Source organism: Tiliqua scincoides, chromosome 8 (genome assembly GCF_035046505.1).
Source record: "Tiliqua scincoides isolate rTilSci1 chromosome 8, rTilSci1.hap2, whole genome shotgun sequence".
Taxonomy (NCBI): Eukaryota; Metazoa; Chordata; class Lepidosauria; order Squamata; family Scincidae; genus Tiliqua; species Tiliqua scincoides.
This window is the reverse complement of record NC_089828.1, coordinates 52,854,268-52,871,656: the sequence shown is the minus strand read 5'-3', so window position 1 is coordinate 52,871,656 and position 17,389 is coordinate 52,854,268. Positions and strand designations below refer to the sequence as shown.

The following is a 17,389-nucleotide window of genomic DNA, read 5'->3' as shown; positions in this document are numbered from 1 at the left end:
GGGAGGGCACCAGGATGAGGTCTCTTGTTATCTGGTGTGCTCCCTGGGGCATTTGGTGGGCTGCTGTGAGATACAGGAAGCTGGACTAGATGGGCCTATGGCCTGATCCAGTGGGGTTGTTCTTATGTTCTCATCTCTCTGCTGTAAATTGAATTGCACACTCTCAGTTATGTGTTATGGGTTATATGTGGTATGTAGAGCCAGACTCCTTAAAGGTGGATTTGATTCATGGTGGTTCCCAACCTTTTTCATTGCATATCCCTTGGCAGCCCATTTCCATAAATTGTACCCTTCATATTAGCAAAATGTTTGTAATTAAGAATACAAGCCCTCAACTCCTCCATATGAAAGCCCAGACTTCATGTATTCATCACATACTTTCTCTTTTCACCTGTTTGAAGAACAGAAGACTCTGCCTTTGCACTGTTTTGCACCAGAAGTGTGCTGAGAAATTCTGGCTGATTGATCACTTTCCCTATTATGTTTCAGCTTTTTTACTGTGCTGGTTTTCAATCACTGGTTCATACATGAATTGATTACCAAAAACTAGCTATTGGTGGGGCTTTCACAGCCAGCTACCTACCTCCCTTCCTGCCTTGCTGGTCCTTGCAAGGCATTCCTGCCTTGCAAGGCATTCTGGAGCACGGCCTGCCTTTTTCTGCCATTATTCCATTCTTTTTCAAGAACCCCTAAAGGTCCTGTTGAGTGTCCCTGGGAGTACATGAATACCAGGTTGGGAACCGCTGTTTTACTGGTATGTAAGTTTACAGTGCACTTACTCTGATAGTGTTTACAAAAAGGTGATGAAGACCAGAATTTAAAAAGAATAAAAATGTATCTTATGATCTTCTACTTTATTTTTAATAGAGACTACAGTTCTACCAACAATTAGTGGTAGGTTATTTTTCAGGATCTGGCCTCGGGTAAAATCAGACAAAACTATAGTCAGACACCCCCCCTAAGTTTAACCCCCAACTATCTGAGGTTCATAGAAAATTCCATGATTCTTGGCTCAAAACCTGCCCTCGACTTATCTGTGGGGTCAACTTAGGTGAGTGTGTGCCATATTTCTCACATTTCTTCTGACCTCCCTTCAAGAGGAAGAGGGTTATCTCATTCAACAATCATGGCTCCAATCACATCTTTCCTTAAATCCCTACTGGCTTCCTGTCTACTCTCAGATCAAGAACGAGAACAAGGTACCTTCAAAATCCCTTCATGGTCTTGCCCTTCCTTACCACTCTGCTCTCAGATTCCACTGCAGTCCTGCCCATGATCTCTCTCCTCTGGCTCCACCACATTCAGCCATCTAAAGTTCTCCTGCTTGCTCAGGCAGCAATCTTATATTGACTTATCTAGGGGCAAGCTCCACTGAACTCAGAGGGGCTTTCTGAATAGTCCTAGGACTGCACTGTCAAACCACCCTTTCACCCTGGCTGCCCTAGGCACATGGAACCACCTCCCACAAAGTCTTTGTGATGCCACCTTCCTTGTATCCTTTTAATTTCTCCCCAAATGTACTTTTTGTGCAAAGTCTTAGGCTCAGTCCCCTAGTACACATTATCCAGTATAACTGAGCCTAACTAAGTTGTAGTTAATCATTGCATGTCCTTTCTCAGTCTTTCCCTGCATCCTCTCCTCTCCTCTCTCTCTCTCTCTTTTGTGTCACTTTCAGACTGTGAGCCCCTTGGGGCAGTGACCTATCTTGTAAAGTGCAAACACACATGGATGTTGCTACGTGAAGACAGCAACAAGGACAACCACTGTCCTGTAGGTGGATGAGGCTGAGATATATCGCCTGGCCCAAGGTCACCCTTTGAGATTTCTGGCCAAATAGGCATTTGAACCCGTGTCTCTGCACAATCTAAGTTCAGCACTCTAACCACTACGCCGTGCTGCCAAATGCAATGCAAAGCAGTGGTGATACACTGTGCTGAACTAGAGGAAGAGCAGGGATAAATACCATAAGGCTGAAAAGAAGAATTAAGACCATGTAACCCCCCCCCAAATGCTACCACTTACCTGGGGGGTGGTGTGGGAGGGGCTTGCAGGTACTGCCTGTCGAATACGTGCATGTCGTAGGAAGGGGGTGAATAAACTGGAGGGGGCTCTTCATCAGAACTGTCTGGTTCCAGAGTCCGTTCCAAAATCTAACAAGACAGACAGACGTGGGCAAAATTAGAATCAGTTCACACATTTACAGAGAAGCAGCAAACATGCCAAGCTGCCTGCTACGAAGAAGCTCACCTAGCTCAGTATTACCTACCCTGACTGAAAGAAGCTCTCCAGTGCTCCAAGCAGGGGACTTCCCCCCAGCTCTGTCTGGAGATGTTGGGAACTGAGCCCCGGACCGACTGCCTCCAAGCTTCTTTGCCACCTTGTAAAATCACACTCTCTCATCTCCCACTTTTCCCTAAAAAAAAAAAACTAGCTCCCAGAATGAAAAGTCACTGGGGCATTCTGTAAGGTGAACAGTGGGGAAAGAGGGCTGGCGCAGAAGGGACCAAGGGAAGCGAGAATTCTGATGAAAGCGCCACAAAAACATAGGAAGCTGCATCCACCAAGTCAGACTCTTGCTCCATGTAGCTCATTACTGTCTACACTCACTGGTGGAAGCTCTCCAGCGTTTCGGAGGAGAGTCACTTCCAGCCCTACCTGGAGATACTACCAGAAACTCAACCTGGAGACATCTGCATGAACAGTCAGTTCTCGACTGCAGAGCTACAGCCTCTCTCTCCCTATATCTGTAGTCCTGAACCTGTGGTCCTGAAAAGTGGTCCGCAAGGTCTTGGGGGGGGAGGGGAGAAAAAATTGCCTTCTATAACTTCCACCTGAAGTGTCTGTTGCAGCTGTGGGCAGTCCATTCTCCACACTCTCTGATAGTCTGTGGGGGGCGGGGTTGCTCAGTAGGGAGACGCTTCCCCCCCCCAACCACCAGAGAGGGTGGAGAATGGACTGTCCACAGCTACAACTGGGAACAAAAGCAGCCACACTCAAATCTTCTCTGTAAAGAATAAATCTAATAAATCTACTCTAATTATCGCAAATTTAATTGTATTTTTTGTGTGCAGGGCGGTGGGGTGGGTGGTTGCATGTGGTCCACGATAATTCCAATTTTTGCCTCAGTGGTCCGTGGGCTCCTAACGGCTGGGAAAGGTTGCCCTAAAGAGACAAGGCCAAAAAGAATCCACTAGCCATTGACCAAGCAATCCAGCTATAACGACACGGACAGCAGGTTCAAATATTCCAACAGCCCCGGAGCAAGTACTTATACTAATATTAAAACTTACCACCAATTAACTGGGAGCAGCTGTTTAGGAAATCATTGCGCTTCCAAGTCAATTAATCAAACTCATCCATCAACAGGTATCACAGTTCTAGTTACGATGCATTACATTTTATTTTAGCTCTGAGCACCTGGGAGACAAGCAGGACTAACAGCCCAATCCTATTGGGGCTGCCCATGCTACAGTACGACGGTGCTGAAGTAGAGCCTGGGAGGCAGCCGGAGGTCTCCTTGCAGTAAGGGAGCATCAAGGGTTAAACAAACTGCTACTTGTGTGTGGAGCACTGTTGCCCAATCACTATTATAGACACACCCCTTGGCATTTATAAATCAGGCAGCAGCCTCTAAGGCCTCTAAAAATTTGGGAATCACTTAAAATTTGGCTTAGTAGATCACTGGCTGTGCAAGCCTTGTATAACAAATAACTCTGGGCAGGTGATCAGAAACTTGTCCTTAAGTTACCCAAGATGGAATGCGGCTCCCGACTCCCCTGGCAGCCAAAGTGAAAGATGGCATCTCCTTCCAAGATCCTCGGGGGGGGGGGACGACTCAGAATGTGCGACTGGCGCTCTCATCTTAGGAGGATGTTTTCAAATCCATAAACAGTTGTCCAACATCGTGCAACACGAAACCTGTCTGCAGTTGTCTCTTATGCTAATAAATCAGAGCCTGCCCTTGTCGGATTCACTTTCAAAGTAAGGGAGGCCGCAGGGCTAATCTTGCCACAGCTGCTCTGCGGTTTGTTCCCTCTCTGCCCTTTCTTCTTGCGTGGCAAAGCTCTCCCTTCTAGGTTTTTATTTCAACAGTTTCGAAAGTCAGCATTGGGGGGGGGGAGGGAATATCCCACCTTTCAGTTCCACATAATCTTGAGTTCCTTGTTCACTAAACCAGAAATGCTTGAACATTTCATAATTTTAAACATACATCAAAAAGAAAACACAACCTTTTGCCGCTCTGTAAGCTCTGTGGTTGGCACTAAAGCAGGGTGGACAAAAAGATATTAAATATTGTAAGCCCATCAGGACTGGGTTCTTTCCAAGGCTATACAATGTTATACACACAGATGGCACCGAGGCAAAGCAGAGACTCTTTTACAGTTAGCAAGGGGAAGAACACCTGTCTCCATTCACCCCACAACAGCATTTCTCTAAGCGCTGTTTGCTGGTGTCCCCCTTGCATTTCTCTTCACTTTTCGAGCCCCCCTTTGGGAAAGGAAATCGTCCTCATTCCTTTTGCTATGTAACTGTTTTGAGAACTTGTTGAAAAGTGGCACATTAAAAAAAAAATCAATGTAATAAAGTATGTAGAAAAATGGACCACTCCATTTAAGTTACAGTCAAATGAAACAACAAACACAGTCATAGCAGATACAATTACAACCCACCGAATCAGAGAGGGGTCAGATTGCCCTGAATCAATCAGTTCAGGTCAAAAGAAAGTCTTAACTAAGTGGTGAATGCCATTAAGAAGAGGGTCAAATGGATCTCCCTGGGCACAGAGTGCCAGAGTCATGGCTACAAATAATACATTGGTGAGGACTTCTTCACACTTCATCATTGCTTAAGTGCTCTAAATCGGGTCAGAGCCTTAAGTAGTGTCAAAGCACTTAAAGAGAATTAGTTAACTGAAACCCACTGACCTCTTTTCCCAAGTACAACTGTACCCACCTTGCACAAACTGGTACTTGGTACTGAACCCATTTCTCTAAATGCTGACACAAAACAAACTTTAATCAACACTTCGATTTTTTTCCCCCCTAGATAAATGCATAGCCTGAATTATATAGGTAACACGCAGAGTGGCCCTAGACAGATGGTCACAGAAACAAGTCTCACTGACTTCAATGGGTCTTACTTCTTACATCCACAATATGTATTTCTGTGGATTGCAGACTTCATAGAGAACTGCAGCAGAGCCAGGTGACCCACGTGAACAGCTGCTTTGGAGGGTAATTTTTAGCAGGGAAGCAACATGAACAGGAAAAGTTAGCCACCCCCAATCTGCCACCATGGTCACACTCAGAATTGGGCCCCGTGCAGGGTTTTTTTTTGGTGTGAAAAATGAGGTGCTTTCAGTTGGAAGCATGATGGTTAAGAATGCATTTAGGTGCACAGGCAGCTTGATTGCAAGAATAAAAGGGTTCTCTTTAAATGGAAGGAATGTCACAAACTAGCAAGACTACATTCAAATTGGAAGGGAGAGTCCGAAGTCGGACTTGTAATGAGGCAAACTGAGAAGGTTGCTTCAGGGATTAGATTGTCAGGGGGAGGGGGAGGGGGGTGCCAGGCCTTCTGCCCCCCCCTGCATGTCTTGGCAGCAATGCAGAGTCACTTCTCCTTCTCCCTCCATGGTGCACTTGATATGAACGGGGGGGGGGGGGGAGGCTGTATTTTGAAAAATTTTCCCTCACTACACCATTTCTTTGTTAACCAAATAATTGATCAATCAATAAATCACATCTAAAACAAAGCCCGCATGGTCCAGATGCCCCAATACAGGCTTCTTTTTTGAGGTATTGCAGGAAGAACAAAATAACTTCCAATTTAATAAAGGCAGGGCACAATCCTATGCATAACTACTCAGAAGTATGTCCCACTGTGTTCAGTGGAGCTTGCTCCCAGGAAAGCGTGCATAAGATGGCAGTCCTATGCACACTTTCCTGAGAGTAAGCCCCACTGAACACAATGGGACATACTTTTGAATATATGAGCATGGGCTTGTGCCCAAAATGCACCACTCACTGCTGGAAAGGAAGTGCCATTGTTTTTTCCATTCTCTTTCCCATCCAAACAGTATAACAATATGCCCTTAGCTTAGAGATCTAGCAGTTAAAATCTACCCTCACTGATTTAAGTACATTGCTCTTCCAATTAGATGGGATTACATTTTGCAGCCTTATCCATTCATTGTGTTTCTACCCTAAGTCACTTTGAGCAGGGTTTGATGAAGGCTGTCTTATTCTGGGGTCAGACAATTGGCCTGCCTAGAGCCCAGCATTGACCGGAAGTGCTCTCCAAAGTGCGTGTGTGTGGAGGGGATCCTTCTCAGTCCCATTCCCTAGAGATGCCAGGGATTGAACCTGGGACTTACTGCATGCCAAGCAAGTTCTCTACCACTACTCTACAATCTGGTGGCCATTCTTTTCTCCAAAAGAAAATCCAAAAGTTTATGGTATAAATTCAGCAAGGTTGGTGTGTACAAATCAAACACTAGCATCTAGGAAAGCAAAACAACATCAGGCTCTGCCTTTCACCATAGCTCAGTGGCACAGCTTGGAGGCTTGGCATTAAGAAGGCCCTGGGTTAAATCCCTGGCAGCATTTCTAGTTAACAGAAGCAGGGAGCAGATGATGGGAAAGGCACTGGTGTAGCTGGGCCCTCTGGCACCTGGGGGCCGTGACCCCTGATGACACCCACCCCCGTGCCTGACCCAGAAGTAACTGGCAGTGACATGATGACGTCACCATCAATTAGTTCAAGGTTATGGCACTCCAGAACAGTTTCGCACCTCTGAGTGGCCAAATGCTTTTTTCACCCTTCCCCCCGCTTTTCAAGAAAAAAGGGGGGAAAGCAGTTGGCCAATCAGTGGTGCACAACCACTCCAAGTGCCGGTGAAGGGGGGGCTTAACACTCCCTTATATGTGGTACCCGGGACCCTGCACCCGCTGGGTCCATCTTAGCTACGCCACTGGGGAAAGGACTACCCCAAGACCACAGAGAGCTGCTGCCAACAGACAAAGTTGGGCTAGATGGGCCAAAAGGGGGCCCGTAGATGGGCCAATGGCCTTCAGGTGTTCCTATGGCTGTGTAATTCTGGAGGATTTGATTCAGATAGTCCTTTGTCCTTGAACATGACACAGTACTGCTTGAACAGCCAAGAAAAATGTCACTGCTTTGTATAGCGCTGTTGCATTTCCCACTCTCCCCCCCCCCAAAAAAAAACCCCCAGTCATCTTCCAGTGAACCAACAGCGAGCAGCCACCCACCCTGCTTACGGCAAAGTTACCTCGGGAGGAATACTGTCGTCCGAATCTGAGCTATCGTCATAGCCACTGCCATCTAGATTCATCTGCAAGAGCTGGTCAATGGTCGCATCCACGGCACCGTTGTTAGCCCTCAAAACACATTCAATGATGTCGTAATCCATGTTGGGGAACATAGTCTTGAAATCCTCCATCGCCTGGTTAAATTCCAGCCGCCGAACCTGCCTGGTGGGGCGGCTGTTATTAAGCTCCTGGGCGGAGGAGCTGCTCTGAGAGCTGCCATTGCTGCTGCTCCGTCGGAACAGACTTGTCATTTTTGATAACTGTTTTTGGAAAATGTTTAACCTTTTGAAACCAGCCTTTGAGGTAGAAAGAAAGAAAAAATATAAATCCCAGGCAAGAGGAAGGAACGGAAGAGGCCCAGGCTGCCTCCCAGTTTGGTTGTCAGGATGCTACGTAGCCATCTCCTAGGGCCACCTGGAAGGAATCCACAATGAAATGGCAGGACATTGGAGGTGCCCAAGCGAGAGGGTTGACTGAAGAGTTTCAGTCCAGGGTCGATCCACCACAGGAGGCTGTACAGCCAAAAGGCTTTCAGAAGCACCGCAGCGTCCAATACCTCAGAAGCATGTTTGACTGAAAACATAAAAATATGTGTAAGAAAAGCATTCATAGAGTTAGCAAACACTACAGAAACATTTTCCACGCACAAAAATTGGGGAAAACAGAAACAAATGTGGGAGCGACATTTGAAGCAAGTCCAAACAGGCTTGAGTGAAAACTTTCAAATTAAAAACAACAAAAAATTACACAATTCAAACACAAAGTTATGACAACACCTAAGACTACAGACCTGCTGAGAACAGGGTCAAAAGGCTAGCAACCAAGTCACCAATATACCTCAACCAAACCTGAAGATTCTGGAGTTTTGCAACTGTTTTTAAAACATTTCTGCTATTTTTAATGAGGCTCATAAACATATAAACGCATACAACGTGCTTTGAAATATTCTTAAAGCTGACAGACCATGTAAAACATGGGGAAGGGACTACAGTGGACACTGAATCTATACGCAGTTTGCTGGTATATCTGTCACTGAGGCTGGGATCTCACTGCAAGCAAAGAACTGGCTGCGACTTCATTACACATTACATCTATAGTCACCTTTATATAATTTTTATTTTTCCAACGGTTCCAAGACCTACTTGGATTTAGAGGACTAGGAGCGTTCTGAACTACTGAATATGATAGAATGATACATTGCCTGACAATCTGTAAAGATGACATTAGGGTCTGTCAAATTTCAAAAGCAATATTTGAAAATCCTTTTTTTAAAAAAAACAAACCATAATTCTGAGGTAAAACCAATTTGTGTGAAATTCTATTTTGGTCTTCTCAGAGCAAGGAGCCCAAAGCATGTAATCTGTACTAACTGCCCCTAAACACATAGTTTCTATTTAGCCATAATGGCTCATAGTCATCTACAGAACTCTTCTCATCCATCTATTTATCCCCCCTTGTAAGGCTGTCTTACGCTAGCACCTATCACCACAACTTGTGGCAGTGAGTTCCATAAGTCAATTATAAATTCCATGAAGATGTAAAACCATGTTCTGACAAGTAAATAATATTCAAATTTGAAAAACTATCAAAATATTCTGATAGTCTCTCCCCATTCTTGCCACATACTGTGTTCTGACTCATACTAAATCTAACCCATTAGATTTAACCTTCCACCTGGCAGATTCCATCATGGCCCCATGATGGTTTTGTCTCCTGAATTTTCAAGGTGGGGGGGGCATTATTTTTGAAACAAGAAGTCAGTGACCCTACATAAAAGCAATAGATGCCAACAAATCAAATAAACCAGACATTTTGAAAAAAATATTGCTGGTAAATGTTTTTAAACATCTCAAATCCACCAGAAGAGAAAAAAGTGAACCACAAATCCCAACACTAGCATTGCCTTTTAAGGCTGCTTGTTCTCCCTACAAAACACAAAAGGAGTACAATTTATTTCCAGTACAGACTATATTGATGGATGAAATTACACTGAGGATACAACAGGGCCCATCATATTATCTAATTTCCATTAAGTGGCAGGTGGGAGATTTCAAGTCAGTGAGATAATAGAACAGATTCAATTTTTAAAAAAATAAAAATAAAAATAATCCTGGAAAGAAAAAGAAGTGTCATTAGAACCCTTCGCAAGACAGCTTCAACTCCATTAGGCAAAGCAATACCCTCTGAAATTTATTCATGCATAACAATGCTCCTAAGTGTGCATATGTATTACACACAGAAGCTGTGTCCTCCCTAACAGATTCATGTTGGCAATAAAAGCACAGCCTTTTGACACTCTAAATTATTCTTGGCAACTTAATGGGATTCGTGGAGTGAATGGGGATCTGGCACAATTCCCTGTCAGCATGGCGGAATCCACCATAGGGACTCTGCGCACCTTTTGAGTCTCCTTTTCTTTGTGTCTCCTCTGTTTTAGAGCAAGGTTTGTGCAAAGCACCTCCACAAGTGAAAACAGAAGAATGTGTATGTGAATCGGGATCAGTCATCCACAGGTCTATTTACCTGCTCTCCAGGGACAACCCATACGTCACTGGGTTGGGGCACTCCCTTTCCTCATAAGGTGGCAATGTTTGGGGCTCATCAGTCTAAAAAAAAGGCACCGGGGGACAACAACATGATTGAGACGTTCAAAATTGTGCAGGGCGTGGATACCCTCTCCCCGACACCAGTACCAGGGGATATCCACTAAAATTGAGTGTTGGGACAGTTAGGGCAGACAAAAGAAAATATTTCTTTACCCAGCATGTAATTGGCCTGTGGAACTCCTTGCTACAGGATGTGGTGATAGCATCTGGTCTAGATACCTTTAAAAGAGGATTGGATAAATTTATGGAGGAAAAGTCCATCACAGGTTACAAGCCATGATGGGTATGTGCAACCTCCTGATTTTAGAAACGGGCTACCTCAGAATGCCAGATGCAAGGGATGCACCAGGATGTAGGTCTCTTGACTTGTGTGCTCCCTGAGACATCTGGTGGGCCACTGTGAAATATAGGAAGCTGGACTAGATGGGCCTTTGGTCTGATCCAGCAGGGCTCTTATGTTCTTAAGACTTAATGGAGAGTAGGGATTCATGGCGACCACAAATAATGGCTGGCTAGTAAATCAAGCTAGAATTGGTGGACCTCTGGTTAGACCTAAGACTTAAGCTACCATCAAGTAGAAACAAGAAGGCAAGCAGGGGTTGGGACCAGGAGGTAATGTCAAGAGCTACTACAGACCATCATTGCCCAAACTGGGATTTGGCCTCAAGAAGAAGTATTTTATAGCCCTTCTATTGAGGGCAGCCAATGGTCAGTCTGGAGCTACTCCAGTAGCTGGGGACTATTCACTGGGTCCTGATTCAAGACCCAACCGCACCTGGCAAAGTGGCACTGTAAGGTAATGCAGTTCTGTAATAAAGGGGCTGGAACCTGCAAAGATTTAGTGGAATTAGACAAATTCATGGAAGAAAAAATGGTTGGCAACCATCAGTCTCGAAAGACTATGGTATAAGCCTACAGCACCCGGTATTCCCAGGCAGTCTCCCAGCCAAGTACTAACCAGGCCTGACCCTGCTTAGCTTCCGAGATCAGACAAGATCAGGCATGTGCAGGGTAAAGATCCATCAAAGTAGCCATGATGTCTAAACAGAACATCAGTTTCAAAGACAGTATGCCACTGACCACCGGCAGCTGGGGCAAAAGCAGGAAAGGTGATGTCCTTCATGCCCCATGTATGGATGCCCTGCATCGCAGAGGCATCTGGCTGGTCACTGTGGGAAACAGAATGCTGGATTTGCCCGGACCTTTGGTCTGACTCAACAGGGCCCTTATGACTGAGACGCCTATCAACAACAATGGGCTTTGATAATATATTGCCATATTCAAAGGCAAGATACCACTGACTGTCAAACACTAGGGACAAACAATAGGGGAGAGGGCTGTTGCCTCCATGCTCCGATTTTGAGCTTCCCAGAAAGCATATGATTGGCCATTGTGGTAAAAAGGATGCTGAACTTGATTGCCTTGGGGTCAGGTTTAGCAAGTTTCTCCTTATGATGCCAAAAAAAGTATCGTAAGGAGAATCGTGTAGAAGAGTTGTGATACTAGACAAGGTAGTGTTCCCTAGAGCAGTGTGCTGGGCCACACTGGTGTGCCTAAATGGTCCACAGGTGTGCCATGGGAGTTTGGGGGAGGGTCATTTATTTGTAGAGCCACTGGGGGATGTGAGCCTCCTACCGGCAGCACAGTGTGCCTTGTCAATTGTCAAAAAACTAGTGGTGTTCCTTGACAATTTTAGTGCCTTGTCAGACTGCTATGAGATGAAAAAAGTTGGAAATCACTGCCCTAGACTAGGGTAGTTCTTATCCTTCACTACTGATATGCAGAAGAATTGGGATTTCAGAGTTAACACCTGAAAACTGACATGGTTACACTGTTTTTTACACATGGAACTTACCAAAATGATTCACAGACTTGTGTCACCATCCCATTCTCCTATTATTTGAAGAAAGCTGCTGATTACCAACAGAGGGAGATCCTTTCATTGTCAGTTAAGAGAGATGAGGAAAAAACCATAGCAACTTGGGGGAGAATGCACATTTTAAAAAAATACTATGCCATTCCTTGGTCTACTGAACCAGGGGGAGTGGGGAGCATGAACTGGCAATGTTGGCATGTCAGTAAATAATTCTGATTAACTTTCAGTGGAAACTTAAGTTTCAGTTTTCATTTTAAATACTGGGAAATCTTCCAGGTTTGCCTAAGAAGTTTAAGTAAGTTAAGAGTGGTTATGTTTTGGTGAATACTGATCACTGTTATTAGTATCAAGTTCCAGGGACAATTATTGAATCTTAAGATATACTTTGTTATTAAATCATTCTTCGGTGGAAAAATTTGAAAGGAAGATTTCAAGCAATAATCAGTTCAATTAGAGCTTATAATGAGGACTTGCATCATCAACACAGGACTCAATCAAGACAAGTTTTCCCACTAACATAAGAGTTCATTAATTTTGCTAGGAAGTTATTATCAATTGTAAATTGCCACTGTGCTTATCTTTTGCACTTTTAAACGTGTCAAAGTGCTGGGTCTTTTGCATTTGACTACTTTTTCCCCATATACCTACCGATTGGAGATTACATCAGTAGGCAGATATATATAGTATACCCCTATTGATCTTCAGCAGGCAGATGGGAAAAAGTAGTAAAATAGAAGAGGAAGTGCAAAAAACAAGTTTTTTTTCATGACAAGCTTAAAAGTGTACAAGATTTCAGGCTTCTATACATAATAAACTTACTAACTCTCTAAAGCAGTGCTTCCTAAACGTTTTAGCACTGGGACCCGCTTTTAAAAATGACACTCTATCACAACCTACTAGGGAAAAAAGAGATAAGGACAGAAATATTTTATTTATTAATAATAATTATTAATAATAATCAGACTCATTTGCTCCCAAGGCTGCTAGAGACATGACACATAGTGTGTGTGTAGACGTTTGCTAAACTCTCCCTAGGAATGGAGTTCAAGGGCTGTTCCTCAAAACCTTTATAGTCTTTCTAGTGTACCCAGAACGCTGAAGTGGAGAGCAAGATATGCAGTTAGGGTCTTCCAGGCCAAATAAAAGGCTGAAACTGGGTTCACATGGAATCTATGGCAAGCAAAGTACTAGAGAAAATGGAAAAATGTGACATTTTAGTTGGAGGGTATGAAGATGACCTCATACCAACTAACAATTTTCAACTGCAAACTGGGCAAGGGTTCTTGCAGAATTTTTTTATGTTTCAAAAACTTGGAGACTCACCAAAAAATCAGCTCATGACCCTCTGATAGGTCCCAACCCACAGTCTGGGAAAAACTGCTCTACAGTGCTACAAGACAATTTGTTTCATCATGCTTGTTGACAGTAGCTAGGATACTATTTGTGTAGTACTGGAAGGTGAAATTACAAGCAAAGGAACAGCTCATTAGATATGAAAACAATTAACCTTCGTTAAATTAACTTTTCATGTTTCAGGAGCTAAGATACAGCAAGAAATTCTAACCTGGAGACTGCTGGTTACTTATATAAAGTAATAACTTCCAGTTTTAAGTTCCATTCAGCATCTGATATATTGAAAATGACTGACAGCTATTCTACATATGTTTACTCAGAATAAATTCTACAGAATTCAAAGGGACTTAATACCAAGCAAGTGTAGATAGGACAGCATCCTAATGCACCTTATTACATACTGAAAATTTCTATTCCATAGTCTATCACTACTTTATGAATATAAGAAAAGCCTTTTTTGCCATTTGCATTACTTCCAAAGAAAAGGGATTCTTGCATACATGAGCGTACTTCACCAATGCAATAGTTTAATACGCATGTTTTTTTTTTCCATGCACATGTTCCATGAAGCCCTAATTGAACATGGCTTCCCTGTACAAGCACACAAGTATGATGGAAGGGCACAGAGCACAGTGACCAATAGCAGGCATCCACTTTAAGGCTATCTCATTCCAAAACTGGGCTTAGTTGAGAAGGTAGATTGCTGCCACCATTCAAGACAAGAAAAACCACATAGAAGGAGACTGAAAACAATTAACCTTCATTAATTAACTATTAACCACAGAAGGCCTTGGGGAAATCCTCCTCTCGGAAAAATAGAGAGCTGCAAAATTTCCTGGGGGCCTTCACAAGAGCCAGATGGTAGCAGAGGCAGATGGCTTGGGAAGACAGGGCAACCAACACCCTCCTGTGTGAACTGAGATCAGGCAGGTTAAAATAGTAATGATAAAAGAGTTTTATGAAAGGAACAAACAAACCAAAACACAAGGACAAAGTCAAAGGAAAAAAATAAGGCACGAAAGGAAGCACAGAACAAAGGATGGTTTAGGTGAAATGGGTTGGCAAAAGATGGCACAAAGATTTCGAAACAAGCTGAAAACAAAGGACACATTGCTTGTCTGGGAATTTTCCCTAGTCCAGGCTCATGAACTCCCAACACTGAACCAGGGCCAAAGTGCAAAAGTGGGGTGCGCAACCTTGCTTTTTATAATCTGTGCGTGTTAACCAGGCTCTGCCCATGGGTTTGGATGCGGGGGTGGGAAGTTGGATTTCACATCAGCTCTTGACTTTCCCATTCATGGAAATCAGGTGGGCGTCAGAGCTCAATGAGCTAATTGAAAGCCAAGTCCTTTGTTTACCAATCTAAATAAGTTCAACAACAAGAAGGGACTGCTTTTGCACCTGGATGACTCCACAGCACTTTGAGGATACTGGTGCAATATAGGACCCTCCCCAGGTGAAAGGGACCTAGAAGTCCAAACCAGGTTAAAATATGCAGAAAAATAGGTGAAAATCTCCAATTTCCCCCCAACGTTTAATTATACTTGGGAATTTGGACTCTGTCAGATGGGACAGTTCTCCTAAGATTCATGTGATGTCTGACTCGGACCTACCACTTCAGTAGCGGATAATGGAGAATAATTTGGAATAGTCCCCCCCCCCAATTGGGAAAGTCCTCATAGAGAGAAAACTAGCAGGAGAGGATAAGTCTATGCTTTCTTTCTCCATGACGGGCTAGCTCTCTGTGAGTAAGGAATTTTTGACTCCAAGCAGCAATTTGAATACTGACCAGGAAAGCCAGAAGTACAGGCTGTGATGCTCTTTCAAAGCCACCTAAGCCAGTTTCCATCACCACATCTTGTGGCAGTGAGTTCCATAAAACAGTTCTGTGTTGTGTGTAGACAGGCTCTCTTTTGTCTGTCCTGAATTTCCTGCCAATTTGTTTCTTTGGGTGGCCCACGTATTCTAGAATCATGCCAAGAGAAAAAACATCTTTCTAAACATTTTCACTATGCCACAACTGATTTCAGAAGTCTTTACTATGTTCCCTTTTTGATAAGTTTTTTTCCCCCCGCTAAACTTAAAAAGTCCCCAAACCTTCAGCCTTTCTGCAAAGTTTGTTGCTCAACCGGGCTTCTCACAGATCAGCCTGGACCAAGTCAGCTTCTCATTCTCAGAATCAGAGAAACGGAGCTCCCTCGTAGCTCCAATGTGGGGATAACATGGAGGAGTCCCTATTGCACACTGTGAGCAAAACAGGTCTCAAATTGCGACAACTCAGTAGGGTTGAGATGCATCCCATGGTTTTGGCCGCAACAGAATGGGATTTTGAAGCAAGGCCTTTGCAGAAATGTGATCCGTAGATCACAGGAATTGGCTGAAACCAAGTAACCACCGATCTACATTTTTTCCCCCCTCGCTCACAGGTTCCATACCGAAATATGTAAGCAGGGTTATACAACACACAGGCCTATGAGTCATCACATTGGTTGCCTTGTTGGTTCCCTATGCACACTGGTCAACCTCAGCTAAGGACACAGGCAGCCCTGTAATGCCAAGGCTGCAAACCTATGCACACTTCCCTAAGAGTAAGCCCAGTTGAAGACAATAGGGCTATTTCTCTGCTGAGCCAAGTTCATCTTGCAGCACACCCAAGAACCCTTTGAGGTACAGTCTGAGAACTGCTACTTTAGCAGGTCAAGAAACACAGTAGTGGCTTTATAGAACAAAAAAGTCCTAAGCTGGAACCAGCCAGAGCCCCACCTAGTCCAGATTCCTTTATCTCATAGTAGCCCATCAGAAGTCTCTGCAAGTACTCAAGACAACAAACACCTGGAACCTGCTGCCACTCCTCTGCACCTGCACTTAACATGTCTGAACTACATGTTGTGTCACATAAATCATCATATTCCCTCAGCTCCCATATTAGCAAGACATCTGATCTCATGGTGGGGGGGGGGTGGACAGGGGAAGAAGAAGAGTCCAGCTTCATCAGTTTCACATACTTATACCCAGCCTTTTAAGATACAATTTCATAAAGTGGCTTCCAAAATTTTAAAAAACCCAGAAAACAGTAAAACAACAAACCACAAACACCACAAAAACAACAAAGTACAGCACTGTTACAACAACACAGTTAGGATCAAGCAGAGAGAGTTAACCTAACAAAAGCCTTGTGGAACAGCAAAAACAATTCAATTGCTCCTGAAAGACAGACAGATTGGGGACAGGTTGGGCATCCTCTGGGAGAGAGTTCCACAATCATGGAGCTGATGTGGTCCTGTCCCTGCACTCACCAAGCAACTAAGACCAGGCCAGGGAGCAGGTGCAGAGAGGTTGATTTCAGGGCTGAGAGGTTTATTTCAGGGCTTGTTCATATTGACAAAAGCAGTCCTTAAATTATAACACTAAACGTTTTGGGCAGGCAGGCATGAACAGAATCAGAACACTGGTTCATCCAGCTCAGTATGCGCTACTCTGATGGACACCAGCTCCCCAATGTCGCTAGAGAGGCATCTTTTCCAGCCCTGCTATCAGAAAACTTTGAATAGGAGATTTAAACTTAGCCATACTATATGTTATACACCAGGGTGGCCAAACTGCAGCTTGCGAGCCATGTGTGGCTCTCTGATGTATAACGGAAATACGTTGGCTGAGCTCCTTTCTGCATCACAACTAATAGAAAAAGGTAAATTTATAAAATGCCACGCTTTATAATTATTTAGCAGGTATAAACTGAGAGTCCACTGGATTAAAATGTAAGTTTAATGTTCACTGTGAATACGGGCACAATCTTAACCAGGTCTACTCAGAAGCACTATTGTGTTCAATGGGACTTACGCCCAGGAAAGTGAGGTTAGGATTGCAGCCAAAATATATTTAAGAATTTAAATGCTTTGTAAATGTTGCGGCTTTCAAATATCTGAAGTTTATCACATGTGGCTCTTGCGTTAAGCAAGTGTGGCCACCCCTGCTATATGCAATGCGTGGGCTCTATCACCGAGTCAACCTAGACAGTGCATTTTCTGCAAATGAACATACGAACCTGCTTTATTCCAAGTCAGACCACTGGCCCTTCTAGCCCTGTTCTGTCTGTGTTCTGTCAGCAGCTCTTCCGGATCATTCACAGCCCTGCTAGCAGAGATCCTTTAAGCGAAGGTGCCAGGAACTCAACATGGGACATTCTGCAGGGAAAAATGGAGAAATGTAAATGTCCCATCCAA

General features: G+C 43.9%; 1 protein-coding gene across 3 annotated transcripts in view; it reads right to left on the bottom strand.

Annotated features, from left to right (window-relative positions):
- CUEDC1 (CUE domain containing 1) overlaps positions 1-17,389 on the bottom strand; it is a 93,724-nt gene that overhangs the window by 30,174 nt on the left and 46,161 nt on the right. For all 3 annotated transcript variants that reach the window (XM_066635944.1, XM_066635945.1, XM_066635946.1), the window contains 3 exons: positions 17,212-17,350; positions 7,292-7,904; positions 2,023-2,150 (listed from right to left, as the gene is read on the bottom strand). In XM_066635944.1, the coding sequence (XP_066492041.1) occupies positions 2,023-2,150; positions 7,292-7,582 (419 nt within the window). In that variant the 5' untranslated portion in view covers positions 7,583-7,904; positions 17,212-17,350. The remainder of the gene's footprint in view (positions 1-2,022; positions 2,151-7,291; positions 7,905-17,211; positions 17,351-17,389) is intronic.